We start from the raw sequence: 13,467 nt of genomic DNA, 5'->3' as shown, positions 1-13,467 counted from the left end.
CCCCACCCTATGTCACTTCCTTGCCCGATGACGTGTCAGTGCGAGTGGGTGAAGTAATCCGACTGCAGTGCCTGGCCCATGGTACCCCACCATTGCGTATTGAGTGGACTAAGGTCAATGGCAGCTTGCCTCCTACTGCTCAGCTGCAAGGAGGAGACCTTCAGATCAACCTGGCCACAGCCAACGATGCAGGAACGTACACATGTGTTGCCAGCAACAAGGTTGGCAAGAGTCAAGCACTGGCCAAAGTCTCTGTCCGATGTGAGTATTGTCTATCAACCCATAATATATTCTCTCAGTCTCACAAACGATGGGGTGTATCATCAAATGGATATTTACAAGCATTCAGCTTGACCTCTGACGTCTGTGTCCTGCAGCACCCCTGTCGGTGAAGGTCTCCCCACAGGTGGAAGTGAAGGCTCTAGGGAGCGCTGTAGAGTTCACCTGTGCTGCTAAAGGAGGTCCTCAGGTTGAGATTGAGTGGCTGAGGGAAGGAGGATATCTTCCACCAAATCATCACATTAAAGATGGAGTGCTCAGGTGACTGACATTAACACTTTTAACTTAATGTTTGTTTAAATAATTATAAGACTTGTTGATCTTCGGTTCAAATTCCAACCTACCTATAACTGCATGTTTCCAGACACACACACTCACACACACACACATATATATATGGTTTTATATGAAGAATGTATGTGTATACAGTACTGGTGTATGTATATACAGTGGGTACGGAAAGTATTCAGACCCCCTTAAATTTTTCACTCTTTGTTATATTGCAGCCATTTAAGTTATTTTTTTTTCCTCATTATTGTACACACAGCACCCCATATTGACAGAAAAACACAGAATTGTTGACATTTTTGCACATTTATTAAAAAAGAAAAACTGAAATATCACATGGTCCTAAGTATTCAGACCCTTTGTTCAGTATTTAGTAGAAGCACCCTTTTGATCTAATACAGCCATGAGTCTTTTTGGGAAAGATGCAACAAGTTTTTCACATCTGGATTTGGGTATCCTCTGCCATTCCTCCTTGCAGATCCTCTCCAGTTCTGTCAGGTTGGATGGTAAACGTTGATGGACAGCCATTTTCAGGTCTCTCCAGAGATGATCAATTGGGTTTAAGTCAGGGCTCTGGCTGGGCCATTCAAGAACAGTCACGGAGTTGTTGTGAAGCCACTCCTTCGTTATTTTAGCGGTGTGCTTAGGGTCATTGTCTTGTTGGAAGGTGAACCTTTGGCCCAGTCTGAGGTCCAGAGCACTCTGGAGAAGGTTTTCGTCCAGGATATCCCTGTACTTGGCCGCATTCATCTTTCCCTCGATTGCAACCAGTCGTCCTGTCCCTGCAGCTGAAAAACACCCCCACAGCATGATGCTGCCACCACCATGCTTCACTGTTGAGACTGTATTGGACAGGTGATGAGCAGTGCCTTGTTTTCTCCACACATACCGCTTAGAATTAAGGCCAAAAAGTTCTATCTTGGTCTCATCAGACCAGAGAATCTTATTTATCACCATCTTGGAGTCCTTCTGGGGTTTTTTAGCAAAGTCCATGCGGGCTTTCATGTGTCTTGCACTGAGGAGAGGCTTCCGTCGGGCCACTCTGCCATAAAGTCCCGACTGGTGGATGGCTGCAGTGATGGTTGACTTACTACAACTTTCTCCCATCTCCCGACTGCATCTCTGGAGCTCAGCCACAGTGATCTTTGGGTCCTTCTTTACCTCTCTCACCAAGGCTCTTCTCCCCCGATAGCTCAGTTTGGCCGGACGGCCAGCTCTAGGAAGGGTTCTGGTCGTCCCAACGTCTTCCATTTAAGGATTATGGAGGCCACTGTGCTCTTATGAACCTTAAGGGCAGCAGAAATTTTTTTGTAACCTTGGCCAGATCTGTGCCTTGCCACAATTCTGTCTCTGAGCTCTTCAGGCAGTTCCTTTGACCTCATGATTCTCATTTGCTCTGACATGCACTTCTTCTTCTTCTTCTTCTTCTTCTTCGTTTTTACTGGCGACTTGCAACCATATGGAGCATTATCGCCACCTACTGTATCTTAGTTACATTTGTTTAAATCCTTATGTTTAGTCCAGTTTGTTGTAGATACGATGACACAATTTTAAGCACCATCTTTCCGGAATTATTTGAGAAAATATTTGTAATATCCATTTGTTTGATTCCTTCATGTTCCAGTCCATTCCTTAGAGCCAGTCTTTGATTTGAGTATTTAGTGCACTCAAACAGCACATGTTCCACAGTTTCTGCTTGACTGCATATCTCACACTTTCCCGTTGAATGCTTCCCTATTATGTGCAGAGATGCATTTAACCTTGTGTGACCTAACCTGATTCTGCTAATCATCCCCTGCTCTCTCCTGTTCTTCCCCAGAGTCTTTCCTTCCCCCACCTTCTGCTGTATTTTAAATAAATGTCTTCCTTTACTTCCATTATCCCATCATTTTTGCCACTGTATCTTAATTTTGCTTCATACGTATGATTTAATCTCTGCTTTGCTAATTGGTACTGCCACTTCTACCTGATTTATCTTTAACCCTTCCTTAGCTAAAGAATCTGCCATCTTGTTTCCTTGGATGCCAATATGTGCTGGGATCCATAAAAACTGAACATCAATCCCCAGACTATTTACACGATATAGTGATAACAAACTTTCAAACATAATATCCTCCCTACATTTTGATGACGCACTTTTGAGACTTTCCAATGCTGCTCTTGAATCTGAACAAATTAGTATTCTCAAGGGTTTGACTTCCTCTATCCATTGTAATGCAAACATGATTGCCATCATTTCTGCTGCATATACTGACAAATGATCAGTTATTCTCTTAAACACCTTAATTTTTAGTTCAGGAATGTAAAATGCACAGCTTGATTTTCCATTCTCTGGATTTTTGACCCATCTGTGAATACATGTACATAATACCCATATCTCTCATGCAGCACAGTATTCACACAAGCTTGCATACTAAACATGCTTTTGCTTGAACTAACCTTTTTTAATAGAGAAATATCAACTCTAGGTTGAGGTAGTAACCATGATGGAACAGCTGGTATTACGGCAGTTGGACTAATTACCCAATTGTTGATTCCTAGCTCCTTAGTTATCTCTATAATTCCCCTACTAAATACCTCCTTTTTAATTTTACTGCTTTCCCAACTTTCGTTTAAACTTCTTTTTGTTGGGTGTGTTTCCTTTTGACTTTGTAAGTTAGCCCAATAATTTGCCCTCAACTGTTTCCTTCTCAGAATTAATGGCATTTCCCCAACCTCCACTTGCAGCGCTGATATTGGAGTTGATTTTACTGCTCCACAACATAATCTCAATGCTTGAGCTTGAATTTTGTCCAGCCTTTTTAAAGATGAACTAGCAGCTGAACCAAAAATAATACATCCGTATTCTAGAACTGATCTAATTAATGCAGTATAAATATTTCTTAACGCCACACGATCTGCTCCCCATACACTGCCTGTTAAAAACCTCATAATATTCAATACTTTCTTACACTTATCTTCTATTTTATTCAAATTATTTTTCCACGTAAGCAACATATCAAACCATATCCCCAAGAATTTAAATATTTTCACCCTTTCTAATCTTTGTTTATACAATTTCAGACAAATATCTTCTTTGACTTTCTTTCTTGTGAAAAAGATGGATTGAGATTTCTCAACAGATAACTTAAATACCCATTTCAAAGACCAGTCTTCCACCACATCAATAGCTTCCTGAACTTTCTTTACAACAAATTCCATATTCCTTCCTCTTTTCCAAATTGCCCCATCATCTGCAAAAAGTGATTTTCCAATATCATGATCAACATTCTTATAAACATCATTAATCATAATAGAAAAGAGTACTGGACTAATGACGCTCCCCTGAGGGGTGCCGTTTTCAATTAAAAACGCATCTGAAATAGAGTTACCCACACGAACCTGGATATACCTGCCAAATAAGAAATCTTTGATCCAATTATACATTTTACCACCTATCCCCATTTTATCTAGCTTTATTAACAAACCTTCCTTCCACATCATATCATACGCTTTCTCTATATCAAAGAAAACTGCTACTACCCCCTCTTTATTTGCTTGTGCTTTCCTAATATCATTTTCAATGCATACTAACGAGTCCAAAGTACTACGTCCCTTTCTAAATCCACTTTGAAATGGTGAAAATAACTCATTTCTTTCTAAGTAGTATGTTATTCTTTCTGTAATCATTTTCTCCATGGTTTTATACACATGTGATGTTAAAGCTATCGGTCTGTAATGATCAGGGTTTGAAGGATCTTTTCCAGGTTTCTTAATCGGAATGATAATTGCTTCTTTCCACCCTTTTGGTAATTTACCCTCCTCCCAAACCTTGTTGAATAATTCCAATACTTTACCCAATGTAGTATCATTTAAATGTTCTATCATACTATAACTTATATTATCTTTTCCAGGTGCCGTTTTTTTACTCTTAATCAAAGCCCTCCTCAGCTCATGCATGGTAAAGGCCTCATCTAGAGGACTCTGATTATTTAATCTTTTTCCTAGTACCTCCGGATATCTATCTAAAGTTTGTTGTCTTCTGATTTTACCTTCTTGTGTCAAATTATCTGAACTATGAATCTTAACAAAATTCTTTACCAACATTTCTGTTTTTCCTTTATTCTCACATGCTACTTCTTCCCCTTTCTTCAACACTGGAAGATCCTTATCTTGTCTAATTCCCCTCATTCTTTTGATCATTCCCCAAACTTTATCTAGAGGTGTTGTTCTTCCAATAGTACTACAAAATTCTCTCCAGTATTTCTTTTTTGCCCTTTTGATAATCTTCCTTACTACTGCCTGAGCCCTTTTATAATTTAGCAAATTCAACATTGCATGTTTTTTTTCAGTTCTCTAAACATTTTATTTCTATTTCTGATGGCTTCAGAACATTCGTTGCTCCACCATGGTACCATTTTAACTATTTTTTTACTAGTACTCTTTCCAATTGATTGTGATGCTCTGTTCAACATAGCTTTGATAATACTTTCATTTATTTCTTCCACTTCCCCTGTCATATCAATCCTATTAAACTCCTCATCACAAACACTTGTAAATTTACTCCAATCTGCTTTATCCAATTTCCATCTTGTGACCCCATCAAGCTCAATCCTGAAATTTTCCTCAAAATGAATTAAAATTAGAAAATGGTCACTTCCTACACTATTATCACTTTTCACTTCCCACTTACTCCCACATGCTAACTCACTGGACACCAATGTTAAATCCAATACTGACTCTACTCCATTACTTAGATTGACCCTAGTGCCTTGTCCATTATTTAGACATACCAATCCTTTATTCTCAATTAATTCCTCCAATATCAATCCATTATAATCTGTAATTTTCCCACCCCAAAGTGTATTATGAGAGTTAAAATCCCCACACCATATTATTTTGTTTCCTCGATCAAACTTCATTAAATCTTCAATCTTCATTCTTTTACATGGATTATACAAATTAACAATTACTATATTTCTTTTATTCACCCAAATCTCAGTAACCACTACCTCTAAATCATCATTATAATTCATTGCTACTCTCCCATATGAAATACCTTCTTTAATGAAGGTGGCACATCCCCCCCCCTTGTCCGCTATCTCTATCCTGCCTTATAACTTTATACCCTCTTATGCTAAAATCCAGGTGTGATTTCAGCCATGATTCTTGAATACACATAACATCAGGTTTTACATTTAGCTGTTGTACATATCTCTTGAATTCTTGTCCATTTGCAGTTAGGCTTCTAGCATTCCATTGAAGGATAAGGAAACCCATTACGAACTTAATCACTAACCTGAGATACTCCTTCATTAGGTGCTAATATTTCATATAATTTATCTACAGTCATATCAGTGCTACCCAAATAATCCTTTGCTGCCTCAACAATAGTCCTCAGCCTAGACCTTTTCTTCGTCTGCTGCATTGCTACATTCACTACCATACCTATGAAAGCTACAAATTTATACTTATTTACTATAAGAGTATCGTCTTTTACTGCACACTTGTGTGAACTCTTTATGGTACTCATGTTATGCATTTGTGGAAGTTTAGGGAAGTCTTTTGCTGAGAATGTTTTTTGACCCACTTCTTGAGTATCTACTGTCATTCCCAATGTGACTTGTTTTGCTGCTTCAGCATATGTTACTTTATTTTGTATTTTATATCTCTGAATTTCTTTTGCTCTTTTTTGTACCTCACATCCCTGATAGGCAGCACTATGTTCCCCCCCACAATTACAACATTTAGTTTTAGTACCTTCTGAGCAGCGGCGATACTCATGTTCTCCTGCACACCTGGCACACCTTGGCTTAGACTTACACTGATCAGCCACATGACCCATTCTCTGACATTTAAAGCAACGTAATGGTTTAGGTATAAATTCCCTCACATTAAAGCACATGCATCCAATCATTACTTTTTGTGGCATATCTCCCTCAAATTGCAGTAATACAGATAAACTTTCCACTAATTTCCCCTGATATCTTGTTGGAAGACGTTTCACTGCCGATACTCTATCTCCTTTTATTTCTTTCTTAATTTCTTCAGTACTTATATCTACTGGAACTCCACTAATCACTCCTCTAACCTTACGATTATCTCCAGGAATGTGGCTTTTCATTCGCACTTCATTCAGTGACTTCATTTTCAAAATCTTTTGCTGTTGTATTCTATTAACTGCTTCAATCAGCATCTTGCCTTTACTAAGAAATCTAGCTTGTTTAATGTGCCCAATTTCGTCATGAATTGCCTTAGTAAGTTTTACTGGATGTAACTTGCTACTAGAAACTTCTCCAAACTCGATCACCACTTTCCATTCTTCTGTCACATTTGATTTCTTCACTTTTTTCATTTCATTCTGAAGTTCTGACTCACTGTGGCTTGACTCAGAATTCTTCTTTCTTGTTCTCTTTGAAGTAACCTCATGCCATTCTCCTCGCCATCCGATTCACTTGCCATACTCTCAATATTTCCAGAAAGATCTACTCCCGGGCTCAAAGACGCCATTCCCCTCCTTCACGTTAGTTTTGATCCAAGCGCGCTGCCTCCCTCCTGCAGACGCAACTGTCCCTCCTCTCTCGAAGGAAGGAACTCACGTCCTCTGACATGCACTGTGAGCTGTAAGGTCTTATATAGACAGGTGTGTGGCTTTCCTAATCAAGTCCAATCAGTATAATCAAACACAGCTGGACTCAATTGAAGGTGTAGAACCATCTCAAGGATGATCAGAAGAAATGGACAGCACCTGAGTTAAATATATGAGTGTCACAGCAAAGGCTCTGAATACTTAGGACCATGTGATATTTCAGTTTTTCTTTTTTAATAAATGTGCAAAAATGTCAACAATTCTGTGTTTTTCTGTCAATATGGGGTGCTGTGTGTACAATAATGAGGAAAAAAAATTTACTTAAATGATTTTAGCAAATGGCTGCAATATAACAAAGAGTGAAAAATTTAAGGGGGTCTGAATACTTTCCGTACCCACTGTATATATATATATATATATAATATTATTTTGTAACGTATTCTGTTAGATTACTCAAGATCAGTAAATACTTTGGTTACTTCTTCAGAACTGTTAGATTTTTTATGCCACTTTGGTGAATAAATGTGGCTGTGGCTCAGTTGGTTGAGCGGGTCGGCCATTAATCGCAGGGTTGGTGGTTTGAATCCTGGCCCACACAAATCCACATGCCGAAGTGTCCTTGGGCAAGACACTGAACCCCAAGTTGCTCCCAATGGCAGGCTAGCACCTTGCTGGTGTATGAATGTGTGAATGAGTCACAGTGTAAAGCGCTTTGAATACCGTTAAGGTTAAAAAGGCGCTATATAAGTGCAGACCATATACCATTTACTTTTGGCCACCAATGTAAACCCAAATGACTTTCGTTCTTATGCAGAACACAAAAGGAATATTTTTAATGAATATTCCAGTCTGTCTTTTCAGTATAATGACAGTTGATGGGGACTCACTTTTATGCTTAAAAAATAAATTAAAAGTATCATAAAAGTAGTCCATGTGGCTTGTACATCATATTGTGTTTCATTTACAGTATAAAGATGTTGAAAAACATCCCAAAATGCAAGTCAATTTTCTTTGAAAACATTTATTGGTATGTTCATTGAAATTTTTCCTTTTGTGTTCCACATAAGAAAGAAAATCATATTGGATTGTAACAACATGATTGTGAGTACAGTAGATAATGAACATTTTCATTTATGGGGGAAATATCCCTTTATGTTTGCTATATGTTGTTAATTAATAACCCTTACAATTATTTGTGCAGAATTGAGAACCTTGAGCAAAGCAATGAGGGCATCTACACCTGCAGAGCTATAAGTCTATTTGGACAGGCTCAGGACAGTGCCAGACTCACCATTCAAGGTAGCCTTCCCCCTGAAAATCTGCTTTATGTACCATCTTGGACAAAATCAGTGCCTGAGGTCTAACTATATGCTCACTGATTTTTAACAACAGCTCTTCCCAAAGTGATGATCAACGTGCGCACATCAATACAGACAGTGATGGTGGGGAACTCTGTGGAGTTTGAGTGCCAGGCGACTGGTGACCCTCAACCCACAGTGCGCTGGAGTAAGGTGGGAGGATCTCTTCCTGATCATGTGGTAGTGAAGGGCAGTGTCCTGAGGATCGAGCAGGTGACTGAGACAGATGCGGGACAGTACCGCTGCACTGCCACCAATAATGTAGGATCGGCACAGTCCCAGGTGGTCCTCAATATCCAGTGTGAGTACACTGCAGGCTTTATGAAATTTAATTTAATTTTAATTATGTGATATATCTTAAATGGGTCATATCATGAGGAATCAAATTGAGTTTGATCTTTTGAGATAAAACAGTTGATGTACTATGAGCATCCGCTCTGCATTTACTTCTGAAGAATTCTAACGCTTAATGGGGAATGCAGCAAAATGCACTGTTTTATTCTTTGGGTTGGAGAGAGTGAAAAAACTAGAGAAACTAAATATATGACTACAAATATATGACTACACAAAAACCTTTACTAGCATTATAAGCTGACCCCAGGGGACAAAAACTAAATAGTTAAATAATGTACTTCAGGGGCGTAGCACCAAATTTTGGACCCTGGGTACAAACCATCTTGCTGGGCCCCCGTACCAAATATGTATGTATAGAAAACTGACTTCTAAGGGGCCCCCCCTGCCTCGGGCCCTGGGTACTCGGTACCCTTTACCCCCCGAGTCCAACGCCCCTGATGTACTTTAAGAAAGTCTCTCAAAGACATGGTGATTTTAGAGTTGAGGAGTTAATGAGTTGACCTGTCCATTTTGTAGCCTTGCCCCAGATTGCTGCACAACCTGAGACAAAGGAAGTGATGATTGGCTCTGATGCGGTCTTTCCCTGCATAGCATCTGGGTTCCCAGTCCCAACCATCACATGGTCAAAGGTAACACTTTTTAAAAAATGTTGGACCTATTTTGCCACAAATGATTATCATAGCGTAGCACTTTATAGAAGTCCCTCTATATTCTCATCTTATATATATATATATCAACTGGTAGAGCATGGTTCTAGCAACGCCAACATCATGTGTTCGATTCCACTGCACACACAAACTGATGAATACACTGTAATTTGCTTTGGATAAAAGTGTCTGCCAAATGCATAAATGTAAACAATATGTGTTCTTACAGGTGGAGAATGAGTTGCCTTTTAAATGCAGACAGGATGGTCATGTACTGACTGTTCCTGATGTCACGCATTCAGATGCAGGGACGTATGTTTGCACTGCTGCCAATAAGCAGGGAAAAGTTGAGGCCTTCACCAGTCTCAGTGTTCATGGTGAGTCTTTTGAAACTGAGATTATAAGTCTATAATCTTTTGTCAGTTATATATATGTAGCAATTTTTATTTTTCTACTGTAGGCCTTTGGTTACAATGCTACTCCTCTGTAATTGTGGTTCAGTGATGGCGGTGCTGTATTTATCTGTTTGGTTGCATTATGGTCCTTGTTTGTAAGTAGACATATTATAGTTCTGTTCAAACATTACCATGGCAACTGCATGCCTGGATAAGTGTCACTTAGCAGACACAAATCCAATTGACATGCAGTACAGAACATTGCTTGCTGACTTCTCTGGAGCCTTAATCTTAGGTCAAGTGTTTGAGAAGTTCTTGATGGAGATTAGGGAAATTCTCCATAATCTTTAAGGTGCTTGCCAAGGTCATTACCTACTACCCTACCACAACAAATAAATGCCCTGAAAAACTGTCTAACTCTGTGTATATGTTGTTTCAGAGAGAGTGATGCCCTACTTTACCCAGGAGCCTCTCTCTTACCTCACATTGCCCACCATCAAAAACTCCTACAAAGCATTCAGTGTCAAAATTACCTTCAGGCCGGACAATGTTGACGGTAAGGATCTTCAAAATCTTAACATATTTCACTGGACCAAGGCAATTCTAAATATACACTAATCTGTGTAAAATGTGTTTAATTGAAAAATTTAAATATAATTTATAAAAAAAAAAATGTGAACTATGCAATTTATTGTGCCACTAGCTTCATCTAACAGATTTGCAAAAATAACTATTTGTTTGTTATTGGACCAGTCCTATTGTATTTGTATTGTTACATTGGTCGACAAACAGATAGCTCCACCCCAATATAATGGCATTTTTTGAGCCAGTGTTGCTATGTTTGGCTGGTCAGAATGCTAAAACAAACAGCGTAATATTTTGATTGCATCACAGAGTCACAGTGTATCCAATTTATATATGGAAATAAACTTTCTAAAAGTTGCCTCTGCATATTAATGGGGAAAGGAGAAAGGATTAAAAAAATTACACTCTTCAGCTATACATATATTATGACCAATGTTTATTCTGGGGCTCTATTTTTAGAGCGCTAAGCGCAGTGATATGTGGTATGTCATATGTCAAAGTCAGTAGGCATGGCCATTCAATTTTGCTATTTTCGAGCAAGCATGCGTCTGGGCGCCAATAAATTTGCAGAAATTGCGAGCACAAAGCGCTAAAGGGCAGGGTCAAGCGCAGTTTCATTTGAAGGTTTGGTTATTATAATCCGGTTATTGCACCGTCAGTGTCCTATTAAATAGTCCCTAACAGTCCCTAAGACGTTGGTAGTGTAAATGGGCTCTATGCCATTGAATATCTCATATATTTCTATGACAGTGACATGATCCTTTTATACGCATGGAAAATGCACTTTTTGTCTGGATTTGAATGTAGGCTCTGTTAAATTGAAGAGAATGTAAGTGTTATTGATCACATTGATCTACTGACTCATGGCTCGTATTAACAGTGATTGTATTGGCCTTCCAGGTTAGGCTTTTCTGTCGCTTTTTTTGTTTTGCCTGCACTTCATGGATACCAGTCAATTTTGCTATAAACGTTAATTATTGAAACACAAAAAACTAAACCAAACTTATTTCTAAATTTAAGTTACATTTCAAACTAAATTAAAATTAAATTAAAATAACTAAATGGCAAAAAAATTATAATATATATATATATATATATAATTATTATTTTTTGCACCTCCCCAAATACATACGTTTTACCCTCTCCAACTTCTTCCCCCGGACCCTTTGCAGAGACTTAAAAATAATTAAGACAACAGCTGGAAAAATATGAATACTAATTAGATCATAAATACAGTTGTAAAAATAAACACATTAAGAATAACAATTGAAAAAAAATCATGCCCTCTAGAAAGTTTAACACAAATATCATACATTTTGTTTCATAGTCCCTGTAAAAATCATTAAAAAAAGGAATAAAATGACTAAAATAGTGATTATCAGGGACATTATTTGATGTTCCACTGTATTTTCAGAGTTTGGACATGAACTTTATAACCACCTGCTGGTGGAATCTCCAAACTGCAAATGCAGAAAATGTTAGTGTAAGCATAGTTCAAGCAGGAAGATCTCGGGATTCATTTATCAGGCATCACATCCAATCACAATACAGCCTCCGCTTTATAAGCCTGTCAGCTGCCTCTCATTGTAGGCATACTTCCTTGTTTTCACCCCCATCTCACACCATCTCCACCAGTTTAGGTTCCATCCTCTGGCAGGATCTGACGGTTCAAGCAGCATCAGAGTGCTGAACTGTTGGATGGGCTTACGCCAAATGAGTATCTTTTCGTTCATATTATTCCAATAATCTCAAGTCTTTCTGATAGAACTGAGTTTAGACATTGCACTGCTTCTGAAACTTCTTGGTGCAATTACCTATTTTTCAGAAAAATTGCAAATCGCTCTTTCCACCACTTAATTAACATATAATACACACACAGTTTTGTGTGAATACACCCACAAATAGCGCAAACACTCCCACCCATGCCCAATGGTGCTTTGAGTTGGCACGAAAAAGCGTTCTCACTAAAGTTTGACAAGGCATTGCGCGTGGTTGTTGCGTGTTGTGCGTTCAAGAAAATAGAGCTCCTGGTGTGCAAAGACCACTTTTATACTTTTATTATAAAATGTTTACGCTGTTCAGTTTCTTTAATTTCCTGTGTGTAAACTCAACTGTTTGTTTTTGTTCTTTACCCTCCTTTACCTCTCTTTTTGTGAAGGGCTAATTTTGTATGCCGGTGAGTGTGCTTGCTTGTCTGAGAGTGCCCGAGTGCACCTGTTGTGAGATTTAATAATGTTGTAGCAGGACTCAGAGGAGCCCAGAGGAGAGCTGTTACACATACAGCAGTGCAGCTCAGCATATTCTCACTGATGGCCATCAGAAGGCCACTAATGAGCATACTGTGTATACAGGCATGAGGCATTACAGTACATTAGAATGTTCATTAAGGCACTTCTTCTTCTCTTCCAATCGGTTGCAGCATGATGCAAGAATTTTATCATGAACTGCCTGAAGCTTTGGAACCTTGTAGTGACAATTTTTACAGTATGTGATGTGCAATATAAACAGCAATGCAAAGCCACTCTTTGCCAGTATACTAGAGATCTATAGTAGAAATTGTACGTCTAGAGATACAGGGGGTCCAAAAGTATTTGGACAATTATTAAACAAAATATCAATCCAAGAGTCATCCAAAAACAATTGATGCTAGAACTTTTCTCAAATCTGCCTTCAATCGTTCATTAAAATAATTGCAACTTGGTTTGATATTTTGTGATTAAGTGATAAACAGTGATTCTCAATTTATGGTGAAGACAGAACAGAGTCATGGCATGTGCCCAAGCATGTGTCTTGTGTTGGCAGTGATTGGCAGTGTGTCATGCTGAGCATGGCAGCACATTCTGCTTCCATTAGCCAGCAGTATCCCCCCAGCATGCTGCTTTACTTTCAGCTTTACAGACAGTTAAAGCAACTGAGGCTTTATCAGTGTGTGTGCATTGGCAAGCTCTATGGTTAGGTAAGACAAATACAAGTGTTAGACTTACAGTAACTTT

General features: G+C 38.6%; 1 protein-coding gene across 2 annotated transcripts in view; it reads left to right on the top strand.

Moving 5' to 3' along the window:
- The window catches only part of LOC127628510 (basement membrane-specific heparan sulfate proteoglycan core protein-like), a 175,261-nt gene that overhangs the window by 143,344 nt on the left and 18,450 nt on the right, over positions 1–13,467 (top strand). For both annotated transcript variants that reach the window (XM_052105297.1, XM_052105298.1), the window contains exons 59-66: positions 1–261; positions 378–540; positions 8,337–8,434; positions 8,528–8,794; positions 9,364–9,476; positions 9,724–9,871; positions 10,329–10,445; positions 12,633–12,650. In XM_052105297.1, coding sequence (XP_051961257.1) covers positions 1–261; positions 378–540; positions 8,337–8,434; positions 8,528–8,794; positions 9,364–9,476; positions 9,724–9,871; positions 10,329–10,445; positions 12,633–12,650 — 1,185 coding nt within the window. The remainder of the gene's footprint in view (positions 262–377; positions 541–8,336; positions 8,435–8,527; positions 8,795–9,363; positions 9,477–9,723; positions 9,872–10,328; positions 10,446–12,632; positions 12,651–13,467) is intronic.

Source organism: Xyrauchen texanus, chromosome 35, assembly GCF_025860055.1.
Source record: "Xyrauchen texanus isolate HMW12.3.18 chromosome 35, RBS_HiC_50CHRs, whole genome shotgun sequence".
In the NCBI taxonomy this organism is placed as follows: Eukaryota; Metazoa; Chordata; class Actinopteri; order Cypriniformes; family Catostomidae; genus Xyrauchen; species Xyrauchen texanus.
The sequence above is the reverse complement of the archived record's forward strand: the minus strand, read 5'-3'. Positions and strand labels throughout refer to the sequence as shown.